Raw genomic sequence first — 20,494 nt, 5'->3', positions numbered from 1 at the left:
CCAGGAGCACCAGCACTGTTCCAGTTGGGGTTCACACCTGGGGTCATCAGACTTCCAGGCTGTTTTAGAAGGCTTGGATGCCCCCGGTGCATTCTCACCGGGAGGCGCTCGCGGGGCCGTGCTGGGGTGAGAATTTGGGACTCGGGGCATGGATAGGGTTGCTGGAGAGTGAGGAGAATGGACTGAGAGATAAAGCTTGGAGTTAGGTTGGGGATGTAGCTCAATCGGTAGAGCTCTTAGCTCTGGGTTAGATCCCCAGTATCACAACGACTTACTGTTGTTAATCTCCCAGCACTGGCGAGGTGTCAGTAGGAGGATCAGGAGTTCAAGGTCATTCTCTGCTACAAAGTAAAGTGTGTGTGTGTGTGTGTGTGTGTGTGTGTATGAGTCTGGGGTCTATGAGACTCTGTTTCAAAAAAAAAAAAAAAAATACAATGCCAGGCAGTGGTGGCGCGCGCCTTTAATCCCAGCACTCGGGAGGCAGAGGCACGCGCACGCGGAGGTACGTACATTCATCTCCCAAGTGCTACTTGAGGTCTGTGGGCATCTTACAGCACCTGCTGTTCTTGATCCTGAGGGGCTGTTTACAGATGGCCTCTGCGAGATTCTAGACACCCAAGCCAGCCCTGTAACCCTCAGGTCTTCTCTGCCAGCAGTAACAAAGCCCTGGCAAGACCCGGGGCAATGGTGCGAAACAGTCCAGCTTCCTATTTCAGAGGTGAGAGGGAAGTCACTAGTCTTCAAGGAGCCCTCGAGTCGGCTCAATACCGCTGTGGTTTGCAGGTGTGGTGCTAAGCTCACCTTCCTGAGGTAGGTGTCCTGCACCCCATTTCACAGAGGAGGAAACTGACTCAGACATCAAAGAATCTAGTCGGGGCCACTCAGACTGTGTGCCATCCCAACCTACACGCTCAGAGTCTCGGCAAAATGGGACTCCCTGGGCTTGAACAAGGAGCATTTTATAAACTGTGAAGTGCAGGAAACTGAAGTGGTTTCTCAGGACTGTCAACCTGGTGACAGAACTCAGGGGTCCCAGATGCCAGCCTCCCCGGCTTCCCTCTCAGCTGTGCCCTCCTCTTCCTCATTCCACCAGAATGTATTGGATGTCCTCACCATGAGCATTGTGCCTGGGGCAGCTCTTCATCCTTCTCCGGTCCAGTCATTCAAGAAGTCAATATTTACCTACCATACAACAACAAACACAGCACACGCGGGCCTGTCCAAAGAGAGCTAAACAGCTCAGTACTGCTGTCAGAAGACGGACCTTGAGGGAAAGAGTCAGGGAGGGAGGAGCGGACTGTGATGCTGGGGAGGCAGAGAGGACCCCACTGAACCCCAGAGCTGGATGGAAGCTCATGTGAAGAGGAGAGAGGTAGACAGACACCTTAGAGTTTCTCTGAAGTTTGGGTGGTGCTAAGGGTCCCAGAAAATCCACTGGCTGAGTTAGAGGAGCAGATGGATAATAGGGTGGTCAAATAGGGCTGAAAGGAGGCAGGGAGTAGCTCGTGAAGAGGTGTTGGGGTTCAGGTGAGAGAGGCACAGAAGAGGAGGACGCACAGGCACGAGGAGGAGACAGGGTGGTGGCTGTCTAATATGAAGTCAGCCGTCTCTGGCTAGAGGTGGCACTAGTGGGGTTGGCTGTGTAAGATGATCTGCCACGGAGGCAGGACAGGGCTCTCGGGAGAAGCAGCCTGAGCCGTTGGCCCCTGGGGGTCGTGGATGCTGCTGGGGACAGAAAGGAAGCTTCCCACACCTGGGGCCATTTGCTGAGCCCCCGTCAGTGGCCACAGCACTAGGCCAGGGGCCGAGGCCACCAAGCAGGACAACTGAGGCTTGCCCTAGAGGTACACAGTGTAATAAGAAGAGACTTGTGGACACATAATTACGGGAGCGCCCAACTGAGTGTGTGTCAGCTGAGCGAGGCTGCACGGGAGCCCTGTGGAGCTCATCCTGAAACTATGGACTTACCAGCATGTCATCGTGCCCTCCCTGCCACTGGCTGAGTGACTGCTGAGTGACCACACAGAGTGTTGTAAGGAATGCCACCTCCTCAAGCAGTGCTGAGCCCACAATGGCTGAGGCCTAGGCCTGTCACCCACGTAGCCTCCATCCCCGCTGCAGATGCTGCGCCTCCCGAGATGACCCTCACCACCCCGCTCAGGCTAAGAGAAAACAGATCTTATTTCAGGTCAAGGAACTGGAGCAGGGAGTATCTCAGAGGAGCCCCAGGGAGGAAAAGGCCTGTGGAGCCACAGTAGGGGGAACCAGGCCAAGGACAGGGGAGGAGAGGAGTGGGAGCCATCTGCAGCTTGGGGTGGGGGTTTGGGGGTGGGCCAGACCAGCTCTTCAGGGAATCATAATACTCTGAGCACTCCTGCCCACTGGGCTTACCTTAGACTTCACCCTACTTATTCTCAGCCATTCCTGGGGCATGTGCCCTCCTCAGTGACAGAGAGACACAATGTGACAGGATAAAGCCATTAAGGGACCCTGGCTGCCTGCCATCACAATCAAGGTTCCAAGGGCACGCTTTGTTGCCACAGTTAGTGAGTGCTAACACCTTCATAGCATCGTGCCGTGTGCTCTGTGTATCATCCCATTCCGCGCTCACAGTCACATGAGGTAGATGGCACCACAAGTGTCATTTTACCATGAGGTAAGGGGCCCAGAGAGGGCTCAAGGCTGGAAGCAAGCCAGCTGTGGTGGCCCGTGCCTGGAATCTCAGCCCTGGAGGGATGGAGAGGCCAGCCTAGTGAACAGATTGAGTTCTAGGCCAGAAAGGTCTATGTATCCATCAAGGCCCTGTCTCAAAGCAAAGGAAACCAAAAAGCCAGAAGTGATGGAGAGATTTGAATCCTGGTGCTGTGGTCCCGAGTCTAGGCTCTAAATGCAGGGATGAAGGAGACTCTCATCAGGAAAGGACCTGCTGTTTCCCAGAGGTGTCTCCCTGGGCTGCCAACGAGATATAGGATGCTAAATTTATTATTTATTTGTTTGTTTGTTTATTTTTTGGTTTTTCGAGACAGGGTTTCTCTGTGTATCCCTGGCTGTCCTGGAACTCACTCTGTAGACCAGGCTGGCCTCGAACTCAGAAATCTGCCTGCCTCTGCCTCCCGAGTGCTGGGATTAAAGGCGTGCACCATCACGCCCCTCTAGGATGCTAAATTTAAATGTCAGGTAGACAAAAAAGAATTTTGGATGTACATATGTATCTATCTCTAGAAAGTGTATGTAAATTACATATCCATGGTTATATATACTTCGGGTGGAGGGGTGTCTGAGGACCGATTTGAGCATGCCGGACAGGCACCGAAGAGCATCCGGAGCCCTGTGGGGTAGACTTACATTAGAGAGGTGTTTGCTGCTTATTTTAAACTCTCACGTAAAGGAGTCCCAACATCACATTCTGCCCTGCCTGTCCAAGCCTGCGAGTTTAGGCTCCACCCAGACCCCTAATCCTCTCGGCGGGCGGGCGGGCAGAGTGCTGAGTAGACACAATCTGGTTTCCGTGGTCTGTGTTTGCTTACTCCTCCAAAGCGTGCCTGGATGAGGAGCCTTTCCCAATGGCCTGTCCAGGATGTCCCCTTCTGGGTGAGTCGAGCTGGCCTGGGGTGGAGACGGCCTGAGGGGAGCTTTCCGAGACCTTAGACCTAGCAGGTGCCTTGACTGGGCGGTAGGGAGGGCAGGGCCGCCTGGAGCCTCCCCACCTCACCATCCCTTGACCCCGTTCATGCCTGTTCTGACCCAGACAAGCCCAGAAGATACCACACCCTCAACTCCCCAGGCTACAGGCCTCTGGGGGCAAGCCCCGCCTTCCCTTCCTGCTTTTTTTTCATCTTCCCAGGAATGTTATGGAAAGTACTGAGCACTCCCTCCCTCGCTCTCTCTGGCTTCTGTGTAGTGGTCAGCTGGGACAAGGAGCTGGGCATCCTTGGTACCTGGGACAATGTGGCTGGCTTAGGGATTGGGGCAGGAAGGTCATGGCAAACATGGCTATTGTGTGTCTTTTCCAGCACTTCATAAACTCAGCCACGAGGAAATGCTGCTGGCTCCCACCCCCCTCACACACACTTTGGCAGGAGCAGTTGACTGCCCTGTTCCTGCATGTCTCACATTCCTGACAGAGCCCCGTGTGCTTTTCCTGACTGATAGTGCAGTGCGTGTGATGGTATACACACACACACACACACACACACACACACTACCTCCCCATGCTGACCCGCCTTCCTCCCGCCCAACCCACAGGTCTAGACAAACACAGAAGTATACATCGCCCCCATTATATTCACACCTACTCTGCACATACCCCTCTGTTAAATGCTCAGAACCTTACAGCCCGTCTCTGCCAGTCTACACTGGCCTCTGCTCACTACGCAGCCTCTGCCTTGGATATCCACACTGTTTTCAGCAGTGCTAGGATCTGGGAGCCCTTCCTTCCTAACTGAGCACTGTGCATTTTTACTGGTTCTCCCACGGCATCTATTCCGGCTTAGACAACCCCCACACCCTTAGCTCCCAGTTCAGTCCCACTTCACCACCTGGGTAGCTGCCCTGTGCCTCCACCTCAGCAGGTTTATTGAGATAATTCATGTTCTGTATAATTCAGCTACTTAGCATAGAGCCTAGCCAGGAGTGCACACACCTGCAGCCGCAGCACTTAAGAGACTGACACTGGAGGATTGCTGTAAGTTTGTATGTGAGTTTCTGTTTGGTGGTGGAAAAGGCTACAGTAATTTTTGGTATATTATTAAAGTTTTAATAATTGGGGACTCAGTCAGGTAGCTCATTTCTATAATCACAACACTGGGGAGCTGAGGCAGGAGAATTGTGAGTTTAGGGTTAGTCTGTGTCTAGACGTCTTGTTTCAAAAACATGTGAGTGGGAGTGTATGTGTGTGATAAAATTGATTGTTCTAGGCCTGGAAATATAACTCAGTGGCATACAATTTTTATGCCTGAAGACCTGGGCATGAAGAGGGAAGGAAGGGGTAGGAAGCGGGGAGAGAGGCAAACACCTATAATCTCAACATGCAAGGGCAAAGGCAAGAGTTCAGGGCCAGCCTGGGCTATACATAGAGTTCAGGGCCAACCTGGGCTACGCGGCAAAGAAACTTCTCTGAACAGCAAGATAAAAGCAAATCAAAAACGAAACCCCTGACTGGTAGTATCAGTAATGCCAGGACATGGGAGGTGGGGGCCGGAGGCTCAGGAGTGTAAGGCCATCCTTGGCTGCAGAGTGGGGTTGAGGCCAGCGTCTAAGTGGTTGGCTCCTGGCATTTCTGCTCACTTGATATGCAGCTGTCATCATTACCTAGTGCCAAGGCTTTCCGTAGTTAACCCACCCCCACCCTCCCAGGTATGTTATAACCATTAGTTTCCCCTGCCAGTGATCTGCTTTCTGTCTTTGAGGCTTAGTATACAGCCTAGCCAGGAGTGCTAGTTCTGTGAAACTGCCAGTTCTGTGTGTCTTGAATCCGTTCAGTCACAAGATCTGTATTACTTGGGGACCCAGTTTCTGTCACTGACCACCAGGTTTCACGGCCCGTGTGCCAGGTGGCACAGATTTCGCTTTCATCATCATTATCACTAGAAGATAGTTTTGATATTTAGCCCAGGTTGGCCCTTTAACTCCCCATAATCTCCCCTGTCAACCTCTTGAAAGCTGGCATTCCAGGCAGGCACCGCCCTGGCGCTACCGCTACCGCTTCCCTTTGTCTCTGCCATGCTTCAATTCTCAGGTCATCTCCTCTGTTGGGCTTGGGTAGTTACCACCTCTGGCTCTCCACCTTCCAATTCCTCCCTATTGTTATTTAATGAGCGGTGCCCCTCCCGCACAGTTGAGAGTGGTTGTGGGCCCAGCCCAGGGTCGGGTAGAAAACCCACAGTCACAGTAGGATGCAGGAGGGGTGTGAGCCTGTTCTGGGCTTGTAATTTATGAGACACCTGTGGGGTTGGGCCTGGCTGAACCCAACATCTGTTTTCTGGTGGTCAGGTGGAGAGCCAGCACCCACATTACTGCCCTACGTCTGGGCCTCCTGCTGGCCTTGCCCCTTGCTTTTGATGACCCTGCTCATGGCTTAAGAGTGCCCACCTGAGCCCCAGCCCCTGGTGCAGCTTGGTTATACACTCTCACTATGGACTCCGTTTGACTTTTTCTTTTTTTTCCCCCCCTCTTGGTTGGGAGAGGGTCCTTTGGGGTGAGTTAAGGTCACAGTCTACAGTTTAGGCTGGCCTCGAACTTGGTAATCCTCCTGCCTTAACCCTCTCAACCGCTGAGATTTCTGGTGTGAGCCACCACCCCTGGCTCTGGTTGGCTTTTCTATGGGTGTGTGGTTACGGTGTAAGTAAGAGTGGTCAGAGACCGGTGACACTTGGGTGGGTCGCTTTTCCATCCCAACAGACTCTAGTGATTGAGCCCAGGACAGGAGTAGGAGGCCCTGTCAACTGTGGAAAGTTGCTTCAGTGGAAGCCATCATCAGGCTTTACGACTGCCAGGCTCAATCTCAGTGGCCTGTTTGCCGAAGGCTGGGGACAAAGCAGGCCCGCTGTGACTCACCTCCATTTCCGGGCTTAGTCACACCCCAGCCCCCTCCCCACCCCCCCCTGGGCTTGGCATCAGAGGACTGGCCCAGTTAGGGGAGGTGACCTCAGCTGAGGAGCCTTTCCAGGCTGCTGGGGTGAAGGAAGGGTGAGCCCAGCTAGCTTTGGTCCCAGGCCTGGTGGCGCCATCAGTGCCCCCTGCATGCCCTGCCCCTGTCCCTGTTGTTTCTCTGGATCAGATAATTCAGATTGCCTGAATAAATACCATAGAAAGAGGGAGGAGGAAGGGTGACTCGGGTGATCCCTTGGCCTAGCTATATGGAAACAGTATGTCAGCCACTATCCTGATGGGGGTGGGGGCGTACGAAGGGGAACCGAAACTGACGGCCACAGCCCTCTACCCCAGGGAATCCACAGATACCTAAGGGAGGGCAGGCTACTCCTGCCCGGAGACACTGATTTTTAGTCATGATCACCCTTAAACTCAGGGTAAATTTGGGGGCTGAGGAGACAGTTTAGTCAGGAAAGCGCTTACTGTGTAAGCGTGAGGCTCAGTCTCTGCAACCCACACCAACCGTCAGGTGTGGTGGCACATACCTATCATCCCAGTGTTGAGGAGGCAGAGCCAAGGTCAGATCAGTGCGGCTGGCTAATTAGCATATGCATACATCCTTGCACACGCATAAACACTTCTGCAGATTCGACCACGCCCTCTGCCCAAAAAGCCACAAAGTCCAATTTTAAAATACAGATGCCCAAGTGCCAGCTCATGCCTGCTCTGGCCCCGGGAGAACCCGATACACAGCTAGGGCTGAGAACCCAGAGCCCAAGGCATCAGCTCTGAACTCAGGAAAGACTGGGAAGGGCTGTGGGAGAATGCAAACCATTTAGCCGGTCCATCTGCTTTAGCTTCAGAGTCTTCCCGAAAATATTAGCTGGAGCCAGGCTCTGGAAGATAGAGAAGACCTCATTCTAAGCCTGGGTTTATTCAAGTCTCCTGAGATTTGATACAGCATGTTGTTTTGTGGTTGTGGGTGGTGGTGGTGGTGCACGCGTGTGTGCCTGTGTATGTGTGTGGTGTGTGTGTGTGTGTGTGTGTGTGTGTGTGCATGCTCTCGAGTGCACGCGTGCACACCTGCATGCATGCTCAAATGCCAGAAGCAAGGGTCCTGCTCAATCTCTCTTGGCCTTATCTCCCCAAGACAGGTTATCTCTCAGAGCCTGGAGCCTGGCTGCTGGCCAGCAAACCCAGCAATCTTTCTCTGGCCACCTCCGTGGCCCTGAGATTACAGGTGTGCGCAGCCACAGCTGGCTTTGATGTGGGTTCTGGAAATTGGAGCTCAGGTCATCAAGCTGGAGCCACAAACTCTCTTTTTTTTTTTTTTTTTTTTTTTTTTTTTTTTGGTGTTGTTGTTGTTGTTTGAGACAAGGTTTCTCTGTGTAGCCCTGGCTGTCCTGGAACTCACTTTGTAGACCAGGCTGGCCTTGAACTCAGAAATCTGCCTGTCTCTGCCTCCCAAGTGCTGGGATTAAAAGCATGCACCATCACTGCCCAGCCATCTTTTTTTTCTTTTAAGATCTATTTATTTATTTTTTATATATGAGTACACTGTAGTTATCTACAGACACACCAGAAGAGGGCATCAAATCCCATTACAGATGGCTGAGAGCCACCCTGTAGTTGCTGGGACTTGAACTCAGGATCTCTGAAAGAGCAGTCAGTGCTCTGAACTGCTGAACCATCTCTTGAACCCTCATTTATTTAACATGTATGCTTTCTCTGCATGTATGTATGTGCACCATGCTCATGCAGTACCCTCAGAGGCCGGCAGAGAGCATGGGATCCCCTGGAACGGGAATAACAGATGGTTATGAGCTATCATATTGGTACTAAGACTCCAACCCAAGAGCCCTTAGAAACAGACCCAGTGCTCTTAACCACTGAGCCATCTCCCCAGCCGTCCACAAACTCTCTTATGGCTGAGCGTCTCCCGGGCCTTGATGGCTTTTTGTTTCTGAAAGACCCCCCAGGTGGGCAGTCAATCAATCTGAGGAGACCCTCCCAAGGATCAGCGAGTCCACGATTCGGATGTAAACAGCAAGAGGCTTTATTGGGAACACGGGTACCCGGGCGACTCAGTCTATCGGAGGACTGGCGCGCCGAGTGTGGAGTTTTTACCCTTTTTATAGGGCTAGGGCTGGGGAGCAAAAAGCGTGGTTACAGAAGCGAGAAGCGAGCTGGTTGGTTAGTTCGAATAAGGTTTGGGGTACTTCCCGGTCATTTGGGGAAACTGAGGTGGGACTTTTTAGATCTAAACAATGTCTATTTTCAAGAAATGGGTAGGGGAGGGGTACAAGGAAAGAGTCTAATGAAGGTTCAGCAATGGGCACATATCTGGTCAGAACATTGGCAGACACACAGGTTTAAGGAGTGACCAGAGCATTGTGCACCTCTATTTTTTTAAATCAGTGAAGCTAGTTCTGCGAACACTGACGTCTATCGGGGCTTCTGTGTCTGTTGCTGGTTCCGCTTTATCTGAGAACCATCTGTTCTTGGCCCTGAGCCGGGGCCCAGGTGCTTGACCACCGATATCCTGTTCGGCCCCTGTCCCAGTGCTATTCAGCCTTGATCTTTAACTGTTAATCTATAACTGAACTTCCTTGTAACTTTTGAGAACCCAGCTCTGGTACTTTTTCATGCCTTGCGAAATGGCGTTACTGCAGCTAGCTTGCTAAGCCTTATGGTGGGGTCTTTCATTCCCCCCTCTTTCTGGAAACTGAATAAAATCTTTTATTTACGTGATTCTACTTCTTCTGGACCTATTGATTTGAGTTGGTGATACTGTTGGGTCAGAACCAGGGCCTGCACCACCGAAATTCTGTCTTTTACAAACTGGACCAAGCGGTTGAGAATACAGGGTCCGAAGAGTAGGATTAATAAGAGTATTATCAAGGGGCCCATAATGGTGGATACCAAGGTCGTGAACCATGGGGACCTGTTAAACAGTCCCTCAAACCACCCTTGTCCTGATTCGAACAATTTTTGTCTCTGGTTTAACCTTTCTCTTAGCTTTGCCATGCTATCTCTCACTACGCCAGTGTGGTCCGCGTAGAAACAGCATTCTTCTTTTAGGGCAGCACATAATCCTCCTTCTTTTAGGAACAGTAGATCTAATCTTCTCCGGTTCTGTAGGACCACCTCAGACAACGAGGTCAGAGACTTTTCTAGGGCACTGACTGATTTTTCTAAGGCCCCAAGGTCTGTATGTATGGCTGCCTGGAGCTGCTCGAATTGCTTGGTGGCCACTAGGGCTGTAGTCCCTGTTCCTACTCCTGCAGCTATGCCGCCCATAGTAAGTCCTCCCAACAGCAGGGCCAGAGTTAATGACACCGGCTCTCTTTTATATTTGGTTTTTCTCTCAAACTGGCCATAAACATAACCAGGGGAGTGGTAGGTCACCTTTGGCCAGAGCTCAACCAGGACACAGTAATCGGTGGTGAGGTTGAGTACAGTAGTAGATAGGCAGGGAGTGAGCCCGGTGTTGCAAGCCCAAATGGTCCCGGCGGGAGCAGCCAGATAGTAGGACCCGTCGCTTGTATTCTGGGTGGTATTACACAGGGCCTGATGGGTTTTGGGAACTGCTCCTACGCAGAGTCCCTGTCCGGTTACTTCGGACAGGGTCAGCTTGTGTTGGGAGGCCACGGAGCAGTTAGCTGGGGCAGAGGTATGGTTGGAGTAGGTACCTAGGACGGCAACCCCTTCGTAATAGGGGGGTCCCGATACCAGACACAACCAGCACTCTTGGGTTTTGTCAGGACTGGTGAGGTTGAGTGCTTGGTAGGCTCCATCTACCAGGTTCAGCAGTCTGTCTCCCGTCCCAGGTTGTATAGAGGCTGCGCCTGTAGGGGAAGGCTGAGGAGGCCTGGGGAGCATGATCTGCACGGGTCGGGAGGGGGGTAACTGGTCAGTGATCACGGGATTAGGCCCAATGGGGATGCGGGGCCCTATATTGAGGACCTGGCGGGTCAAAGAGAACCGGGTCACCGGGTCGGTTCCTGTGGATCGGTACAGTCTTAGTCCCCATACTTTGGGGCCATCCCAGCTGGCCTTTTTACCCGCGTCAGTGAATTCTAGGACTAGGGGATTGCATCGACCCCCCGGTGTGGCACCCTGGATGCCACTGGAGACCGCTGAGGAATCATAACAGGGGCCCTGATTCCGAGGGGTGTTTCCTCGCTTAAGGGAAATTAGGTCCCATGATGATGATGGCTTCCAGTATGCCTGTCCAGTGGTCTCACAGCCCCATTTGCCACAGTAGCCCTCTCTCGGGCCTCCACACCCTGTTGGTACAGTATGCCCGGGGCAAACATAGAAGTCAAATGTTCTTGCCCTTTTTCTTCCCCCGGGAGTGCGACACCCGAGTCCAGTCTCATCCCAGTCGTCCCCTATTAAATCGCACAAGTCAAAGTACAGTTTGGGAAAGGCATCGGTCATTGTCCCCAGGAGGGAGGTAGCATTAGCTGTTTGTCCTGTCATTAAGTTGGTAACTCTCCAAGTAACATTGAAGACCTGATGAGGGCTGTCATGTGGTACTGATACTCCTGCCCTTATTAAGATCCCCAGGACTATCAGGGGGGCCCACGGGTTAATCTTATCTTTAAGGGGTTTTGAGAACGCTGGACCTTCCATGTCGGTCCTGATGCTGTTCCGGCCGGAGGGGTTGTCGCCGCTTTTACGTGAGCGGCGTGGATCCACGCAGCGATGCCGTCTACTTTGAGAGCGGTGGGGGTGGTCAGCAGGACGGTGTAGGGTCCTTTCCAGCGAGGTTCCAAGTTCTTAGTCTGGTGCCGGCGTACCCACACGGTGTCGCCGACACGGAAGGGGTGTGGTATCACAGGCTGGTCTTGTTGGTCCTGATAGGCAGCGGCCAGAGGCTTTCAGACCTCTCGTTGTACTGCTTGGAGGGCCTGTAAGTGAGCTTGGAGAGAGGGGCTATTAGTAAACTTTGACATTTCAGGATCATGGAAATTAACAAGGGGCGGGGGCGCCCCATACAGGATTTCATACGGAGTGAGTCCATGGGGGCCCGGAGTGTTGCGGGCTCGGTAGAGGGCCAAGGGAAGTAGGAGTACCCAGTCTCTAGTGCCAGTTGCAAGCGTTAATTTAGTCAAAGTCTCCTTGATTGTCCTATTCATTCTTTTTACCTGACCTGAACTCTGGGGTCTGTAAGCACAATGTAGTTTCCAATCAATCCCCAGTAGCTTGGCCACCGACTGACTTACCTGGGAGACGAAGGCAGGCCCATTATCAGTCCCCAATACTTGGGGCATTCCAAACCTTGGAAATATTTCTTCTAGAAGCTTTTTGGTCACAACTTTGGCAGTCTCATGCTTGGTTGGGAAGGCTTCCACCCAGCCAGAGAACGTGTCCACAAACACCAGAAGATACTTATGCCCATACAGTCCGGGCCTTACTTCAGTAAAGTCAATTTCCCAATGGGTGCCTGGTCGATGTCCTCTTACTCGCACCCCGGGACCGACCTTAGCTTTACTGGCATTTACTTGGACACAGGCTTGGCATGATTCCGCCACCTCGTGGAGGATCTTATCTTTATTTAGCATGTAATAGGGGCTTTCTTTTCTGTCTAGAAGTGCCCTCATCTTCTGATAGCTAAGGTGGGTGAGCTGGTGAAGGAAGTCTAATAATTCAAAGGTGAACTGGTCAGGCATCACAGGTTTACCTTGCAGGACCCAATATTTTTTCTCTCTATCATATGTGGCTCCCAACTCTCGTAGGTTCTTTATATCTGTTTCAGTATAATGGAAGAAGTCTGGAGTGTACGGGGTTGAGGTCTCTATGAGAAGTGAGGAGGCCTTTGTGTCAGTCCCCATGGCTGCTTCCCGGGCTGCCTGGTCCGCCATTCGGTTGCCTTTAGCTTCAGCACTATTGCCTTTCTGATGTCCTGGGCAGTGAATTATACTGAGTCTTTTGGGCAGAAAGAGAGCTTTCAGTAAGGCCAAGATTTCGCCCTTGTTCTTGATCTCCTTGCCTTCTGAGGTGAGCAACCCACGTCTCCTATATATTTCTCCATGGACATGGGCGGTAGCAAAGGCATAGCGGCTATCAGTATAAACATTTAGCTTCTTACCTTCTGCCATCTTTAGGGCCTGGGTGAGTGCTATTAGTTCAGCTCGCTGGGCGGATGTCCCGGCTGGCAACGCCTTGGCCCAGATTACCTCGGTCTCGGTGGTCACCGCTGCTCCAGCCTTACGTTGCCCCTCCTGCAGGAAGCTGCTTCCATCTGTATACCAGGTGTGGTCGGCATTTGGGAGGGGCTGGTCCGTGAGGTCCGGTCTGGTGCCGTGTGTCTCAGCCAAGATCTCGAGGCAGTCGTGGGGGGTCTCTTTTCCCGGCAAGGGGAGCAACGTGGCCGGGTTTAAGGCTACCACCGGTCCGAACTGAACCCGGTCCGTATCTAGGAGCATTGCCTGATAGTGGGTCATGCGAGCATTGGATAGCCAGCGGTCAGGGGGTTGTTTGACCAGTGCTTCTACCGCATGGGGGGCCAGAATGACTAGCGGCTGTCCCATAGTTAGCTTGCCTGCATCCTTTGTCAGAACGGCAATGGCTGCTACCATCCGTAGGCAAGGGGGCCACCCAGCTGCCACTGGGTCTAGCTTTTTGGACAGGTAGGCCACCGGCCGACGCCAAGGTCCCAGTTTTTGCGTTAGGACGCCTTTGGCGTAGCCCTGCTTCTCGTCGACAAAGAGTTCAAAGGGCTTAGTCAAATCTGGCAACCCCAGGGCTGGGGCAGTTAGAAGAGCCTGTTTGATTTCTTGATAGGCCTTTTGCTGGTCTGGGCCCCAATTAAACAGAGTCCCCGTTTTGGTGAGAGGGTACAAGGGGGCGGCCATTTCTGCAAACCCAGGGATCCAGAGGCGACAGAAGCCTGCCGTCCCTAGGAACTCCCTTAGTTGTCGAGGGGTCTTCGGAATAGGCTGCCCCATCACAGTCTCTTTTCTGGCCTCAGTCAGCCATCTCTGACCCTCTTTTAGAAGATACCCCAGATACTTGACCTGTTTCTGGCAAATTTGGGCTTTCTTGGCCGAGGCCCGATACCCGAGGTCCCCTAGGGTTTGTAACAGGGCCCGAGTACCTTGTTGGCAGTCGAGCTCAGAAGTGGCGGCCAGCAGTAAATCATCCACGTACTGTAGCAGGATCAAGTCTGGGTGCTGGATCCGGAAGCCTGCTAGGTCTCTGTGCAGTGCCTCATCAAACAGGGTGGGACTGTTTTTGAAACCCTGTGGGAGTCTGGTCCAGGTTAATTGTCCTGAGATTCCCATCTCTGGGTCTCTCCACTCAAAGGCGAAGAGAGGCTGACTGGTGGGGTGGAGTCTCAGGCAGAAAAAGGCATCCTTTAAGTCAAGCACAGTGTACCACTGGTGGGACGGTGGGAGCCCGCTCAAGAGGTTGTAAGGGTTGGGCACGGTGGGGTGGATGTCTTCCACCCGCTTGTTGACTTCTCTCAGATCTTGGACAGGCCTGTAATCATTAGTCCCTGGTTTCTTAACGGGTAGCAGGGGCGTGTTCCAGGGGGACTGGCAGGGTACCAGTATTCCCTGGTCTAACAGTCTCTGTATGTGGGACTTGATCCCCAGTCTGGCTTCTTGTGACATGGGGTATTGTTTTATGGACACGGGGGTAGAGGTTGCCTTCAGAGGTATGATCAGAGGAGCTTGGCGAACTGCCAGTCCCATGCCCCCGGTTTCCGCCCAGGCCTGGGGAAAATCAGAAAGCCATGTGGACCCTAGAGAAACATCCGGCTCTTTTGGGGTCTCATGTAGCCGATACTCATCTTCTATGTTTAGGGTCAGCACTTGCAGGGGCTGTCCCATTGGTCCCATAACCTGAGCTCCTGATCCCTCAAAGTGGATTTGGGCTTTTAGTTTAGTCAGCAAATCTCTTCCTAGCAGAGGATAGGGGCAGTCTGGTACATGGAGGAAAGAGTGGGTGACCTTACCGGTAGCTAGATGCACTTTGCGATCCGTGGTCCAGCGATACCGCTTTCCTCCAGTAGCCCCTTGGACCCAGGCAGACTTGTCACTTAGGGGTCCAAGATTTTGGGTCAGCACGGAGTGTTGGGCCCCAGTATCTACCAGGAAGGTGACGGGTTGCCCCCCGACTTTGAGGGTTATCCTGGGTTCAGGGGGGGGCTCCTGACCCTGACCTCCCTAGTCACCTAAGGTCAGGAGGGAGGTCTGGGGCCTCGGTCCTCGGGGCCCTCGTGGCTTCTTTGGGCAGTCTTTAGCCCAGTGTCCCTTTTCTTTGCAGTAGGCGCATTGATCCTTATCAAGTTGGGGCCTCTTCCGCTCTCCCCCCTGTCTATCCTGTCTCTGACCAATAACTACAGTGGCCAAGAGCTTGCTCATCTCTCTATGTCTTCTGCGGTCCCTTTCTTTCTCTTTCTGCTCATCCTCTGCCCTACGGCGTTCTTCTTTTTCCTCTGTTTCTCTCCTGATACGTTCCTCTCTTTCTTCCGGGGTTTCTCGTTTATTAAAGATCTTTTCAGCTTCCCTCACTAAGTCTCCTAAGGTCTTGCTCTTTAAATCTTCTAACCGCTCTAACTTTCGCCCGATATCCGGGGCAGACTGCCAGATGAATGACATAGACACATTGGTTTCTTGCCCTGGGTCCTCAGGGTCATAAGGAGTGTACCTGCGATAGGCCTCCTTGAGTCTCTCTAAAAAGGCTGAGGGAGACTCATTAGGTCCCTGGGTTATCTCTTTTACCTTGGCCAAATTGGTGGGGCTTCTGCCCGCGTTTTGGAGACCCGCTAAGAGCAACTGGCGATAGAGGACTAGGTGGTTCCTACCTTCTGTAGTGGTGTAATCCCAATCAGGGCGCTCAAGGGGAAAGGCAGCATTGATTTCATTAGGCAACTGAGTGGGGCGTCCATCATTGCCCCGGACTGCCTTTCTAGCCTCTAGGAGCACCCGCTGCTTTTCTTCTCCGGTCAGCAGGGTCCCCAACAACTGCTGACAGTCGTCCCAGGTGGGCTGGTGGGTGATGAGGACGGACTCAATCAAGGCCGTCAATTTACCTGGATCTTCAGAAAAGGAAGGGTTATTATTTTTTTAATTATATAAGTCAGAGGAGGAAAACGGCCAGTACTGAAGCTGGCCATCTCCCCCCATACGGAGTGGGAATGCCTGGGAGGAGGTGGAGTCCGCTGCGGGAGGGTCTCTCCTTCCCCGCAGTCGAGACGCCATGGGAGAAGGGGGGGAAACCTCGGAGGTGGTGGCCGCCTCTTCTTCATCGTTCTCTCTGGCAGAGGAGGAAGGTTGTGCTCCGTACGGCGGGGGGTCCTCTGTGAGAAGGTCAATGAGAGGTCCGCCGCTATCAGGGAGAACCTGGGGCTTAGGAGGTTTGGACTTTATAGAGGGGGTAAGGGCAGGGTAAAGGGCAGATCGGGACGGAGGTTGCGCAGAAGGACCGGGCGGGAGGACGGGAGCTGTCGGCAAGGGAGGAGGTTTAGGAGAAACAAACGGTTTGACCCACGGAGGGGGGTCATAGGCAAGTGCCTCCCAGGTAACGATATATGGGACCTGATCCGGGTGTCCGTGGGGACCAGGACAAAACACTCTAGACTTAACCTGAGAGATAATACTTAAATTGAAAGTACCATCCTGAGGCCATCCTACATTGAAAGTTGGCCATTCGGCGGAACAGAAGGTAATCCAGCGCCTCTTCCTGACATCCACAGACTGGTTGGATGCAATGCGCTGGACATCTCCCCAGTGCTGCAAGGTTAGACTCAGAGGGGTAGTTACGGTCTGTCCCATGATCTTGAAAACACTTAAAGACAGAAAAAAACTAACGAAGAACAAAAGAGCAATAAAACAAATCAGACGCGCAGCGCGGTTTCGGCGTAAAACCGAAAGCAAAAATCCAGACGGGGGCGGGAAGTGTCTCTGTCTCTCGTCCCCCAACAAAGCCACGTACAGTGGCGGAGCTCCAAAAAGTCCGACTCGGGTAGGTTAACTGATACAGAATGGGCCACAAAACGGGCCCCCGAGGCCGCTGGGACGTCTCCCAGGGGCTGCGGCCGGGAATACGAACTCGTCAGTTCTTCCGCGGAACCGCCAGATACAGATCTAGTTAGCCAACTAGTACAGACGCAGGCGCAAACATTAGATGCCGGCACAAACACGCACGGAGACAGAGACAGACACGAAACGACCGCTGGCCAGCTTACCTCCCGGCGGGGGTCGGTGGTCCCTGGGCAGGGGTCTCCTGATCTCGGTGGAACCTCCAAATGAAAGACCCCCCAGGTGGGCAGTCAATCAATCTGAGGAGACCCTCCCAAGGATCAGCGAGTCCACGATTCGGATGTAAACAGCAAGAGGCTTTATTGGGAACACGGGTACCCGGGCGACTCAGTCTATCGGAGGACTGGCGCGCCGAGTGTGGAGTTTTTACCCTTTTTATAGGGCTAGGGCTGGGGAGCAAAAAGCGTGGTTACAGAAGCGAGAAGCGAGCTGGTTGGTTAGTTCGAATAAGGTTTGGGGTACTTCCCGGTCATTTGGGGAAACTGAGGTGGGACTTTTTAGATCTAAACAATGTCTATTTTCAAGAAATGGGTAGGGGAGGGGTACAAGGAAAGAGTCTAATGAAGGTTCAGCAATGGGCACATATCTGGTCAGAACATTGGCAGACACACAGGTTTAAGGAGTGACCAGAGCATTGTGCACCTCTATTTTTTTAAATCAGTGAAGCTAGTTCTGCTAACACTGACGTCTATCGGGGCTTCTGTGTCTGTTGCTGGTTCCGCTTTATCTGAGAACCATCTGTTCTTGGCCCTGAGCCGGGGCCCAGGTGCTTGACCACCGATATCCTGTTCGGCCCCTGTCCCAGTGCTATTCAGCCTTGATCTTTAACTGTTAATCTATAACTGAACTTCCTTGTAACTTTTGAGAACCCAGCTCTGGTACTTTTTCATGCCTTGCGAAATGGCGTTACTGCAGCTAGCTTGCTAAGCCTTATGGTGGGGTCTTTCAGTTTCCTTAGATGGCTGGTTTTCTTGAACTCACACCTTCTGTCTCAGCTCCCCAAGTGCTGCTGGGATTTGGGGTTTACAGATTTGGGGCACATCTTTTCTTTTTTCCTTTTTTTTTTTTCTCCCTGTCGAACACGGAAATCCGCCTGCCTCTGCCTCCCAAGTGCTGGGATTAAAGGCGTGTGCCACCATTGCCAGACTTCTTTTTTGTTTTTATTCCTCTTCCTCCTCTGTTGTTTAAGAAAAACAAACAAGGGCTAGAGAGATGACTCAGCGGTTAAGAGCACTGACTGCTCTTCTGAAGGTCCTGAGTTCAAATCCCAGCAACCACATGGTGGCTCACAGCCATCCTTAAGGAGATCTGCCTCTTCTGGAGTGTCTGAAGACAGCCACAGTGTACTTACATATAATAAACAAATAAATAGATAAATAAATATTTAAAACAAACAAACAAACAAATCAAGATCTTACTATGTAGTTACAGCTAGCTTAGAATTTGACATGTGGGCCAGACATGGCCTCAGATTTATAGAGATTGACCTGTTTCTGGCTTCCTAAATGCTGAGATTAAAGGCATGCACCACCATGCCTGCCCCTTGTTTTTAGGATTGATTTTATTTAGTGTGTGTGTGTATGTGTGTGTGCACACGTGGGTGGGTGGCATGAGTACCTCAGATCCTTGGGAGCTGGAGTTACGAGCCTGGAACTGCCTCCAGTGGGTGCTGGGAACCGAACTGGGTGTCCCGGGAGACCAGCTGGAGCTCTTCACCATCGGGCCGTCTGTGTAGCTCCTTTTATTTATGTTTAAAACAGAGTCTCATTCTATAGCTCAGGCCAGCCTAGAACTCTGTAGCCTACTCAGGCCTTGAGCTCAAGGCCTTCTTCTTGCCTCAGCCTCCTGAATCCTGAGATTGCCGGGGTGAACCACCAGGCTCAGTTTTTTAAAAAGGAGAAGGTGCGGTTAGTCAAAGAGGGTGAATGCTTCTTGGTGAGGCAAATCCAGGAAGGCTTCCTGGAGGAGATGGTAGCTGAGTTTGTCCTTGAACTCAGCTACAAGAGAAGAGAAAGAGAAGCAGAAGAGGACTATCACTACAAAGAAGGGGGGGAGAGAGAGAGAGAGAGAGGCAGACAGACAGACTCAGGTCAGTTTGCAGTTAGGCAAGCAGGAGCCTTGGAGTCATAAGACAAATCCAACATTGGAGTTTCCTGAGAGAAGGGGGATGGAGGTGGGGGTGGGGGGTGGCAGCTCATGCCTGTAATGCCAGCACACCAGAGGCTGAGACAGGAAGAATGACATAACTTGAGGGCATCTTAGGCTACCTAGTGAAACTCAAGGCAGCCTGGACTACAAAGTAGACCATGTCTCAAAGAAAAAAAATGAATCAATTGGGGATGGGGTGGGGCTGGGAGGACTTGCAGCCAAAGAGATGGCTCAGGGGTTGCAGTGGTGGCGCATGCCTTTAGTCCCAGCACTTCAGAGGCGGAGACAGGTGGATTTCTGTGAGTTCAAGGCCAGCCTGGTCTATATGGTGAGTTCCATACATAGTCATAGTGCTACATAATAAAACCGTGACTCAAGAAAAAGAAGAGAAAAGAAAAAGAAAAAAAAACAGGGAGGAGGGGGGCACGTTGTCATTTGCCCCAGTGTGGTTTTGGCTTTTTGCTTTTTCAATTTGATTTAGTTGCCAATATTTTAAAAATGTGGTCACTTCCCATTCCAGATGCAGATTCCTGGCTCTGGAAACTCTGGGCCCTTCTCCACTCCTGGCTGTCCCTTGTCTGAAGGGTGTGGGCTCTCCAGTGAGCCTGGTTCCCTCCTCTCCGTCTGTCCCCTCTGGCGTCTGTCCCCTTTGGTGTCTTCCCTTGTGGAGATGTCTCTGAATGAGTTCCAGCCGAACTGGCCAGCGCAGGCTCTGGTCTTTGAGCTGGTGTGATCTGAACCCTCCAAGGCAGGGCAGGCTCTGGTACCCCGGGAGTGCTGGACCATGCGGCAGGTATTCATGTAGTCTCTATTTGTCAGCTGGAAAACTGACTTAGTGCAGTCTCAGGCTAGTGCCGCCAGGGTCATGTACCTGGGAGGTGACAGGGTTGGAATGTTATTCCACAGAGCTTTGAATGTAAATCCTTAACTTCCACTACCTAGGGTGTTTGAAGAAAGCAGGAGGAGAAATACGGACCCTGGAGAAGGGCCCTGCAATGCAGTGGACCAGGCGCCTGGAGCACGGGACTCCTGGAGCCCTTAACCTGATGCTCCTGAGGGCAGAGTGGCTCCCGCCGCTCCTGCAGTGGCTTTGGGAAGGCAGAGGCAAGGAAGGAACTCAGTAAAATTTATTTCAGTAAAATTTAGGTTAGATAACAGTGTGACTACTTTCCTGATGGCTGCAAGTTTCACATCAAGGAAAAGGTTGTTGGTGGCCAATTCTGAGCTTGGAGGCTTTAACAAAGTTTTAAGGTTGTATTTACATATTTGCATATACATGTATCTGTGGCTCAGAAGACAATTGGCTGGAGTTGGTTCTCTACTCTTATCCTGTGTGTGTGTGTGTGTGTGCGCGCGCGCGCGCGCGCGCGCGCGTAGGACGGGGGTGTCTTCAGGAATAGAACTTAGGTTACCAGACTTGCAGGGCAAGCATTTTATCCACTGAGCCATCTCACCAGCCCTTGAGGTTTTTGGTGGAGGCGGCTGGAGGAAAGAATAATCCGCAGTGTGATTTGAGATCCGGGCCCTGTGTTTGGGAACTGCGGAAACCACTGTATGCAGCAGAGGGCCTCCTGCTGGTCAGCCCGCAAGGGGCTCCAAGCTTCAAGCAGGTGACAGTGGTGATGTGGCTTGTTACAGTGATAGCGTGCAGGGGGAGGGAAGCGCTGGCTGTGGAGAAGCTCCCAGAGGACCCCCCC

The 20,494-nt window shown here is 52.3% G+C and overlaps 1 protein-coding gene across 4 annotated transcripts in view; it reads left to right on the top strand.

Moving 5' to 3' along the window:
- The window catches only part of Plcd3 (phospholipase C, delta 3), a 31,415-nt gene that overhangs the window by 451 nt on the left and 10,470 nt on the right, over positions 1-20,494 (top strand). The window contains exon 1 of one of the 4 annotated variants that reach the window (XM_006534309.4): positions 3,476-3,591. The exons of 2 other annotated variants lie outside the window; for them this stretch is intronic. In XM_006534309.4, coding sequence (XP_006534372.1) covers positions 3,564-3,591 — 28 coding nt within the window. In that variant the 5' untranslated portion in view covers positions 3,476-3,563. Of the gene's footprint in view, positions 1-3,475; positions 3,592-20,311; positions 20,408-20,494 lie in introns of those variants that run through there. One more of the 4 variants, NM_001361706.1, reaches the window with a different exon arrangement.

This window comes from Mus musculus, chromosome 11, assembly GCF_000001635.26.
Source record: "Mus musculus strain C57BL/6J chromosome 11, GRCm38.p6 C57BL/6J".
In the NCBI taxonomy this organism is placed as follows: domain Eukaryota; kingdom Metazoa; phylum Chordata; class Mammalia; order Rodentia; family Muridae; genus Mus; species Mus musculus.
The sequence above is the reverse complement of the archived record's forward strand: the minus strand, read 5'-3'. Positions and strand labels throughout refer to the sequence as shown.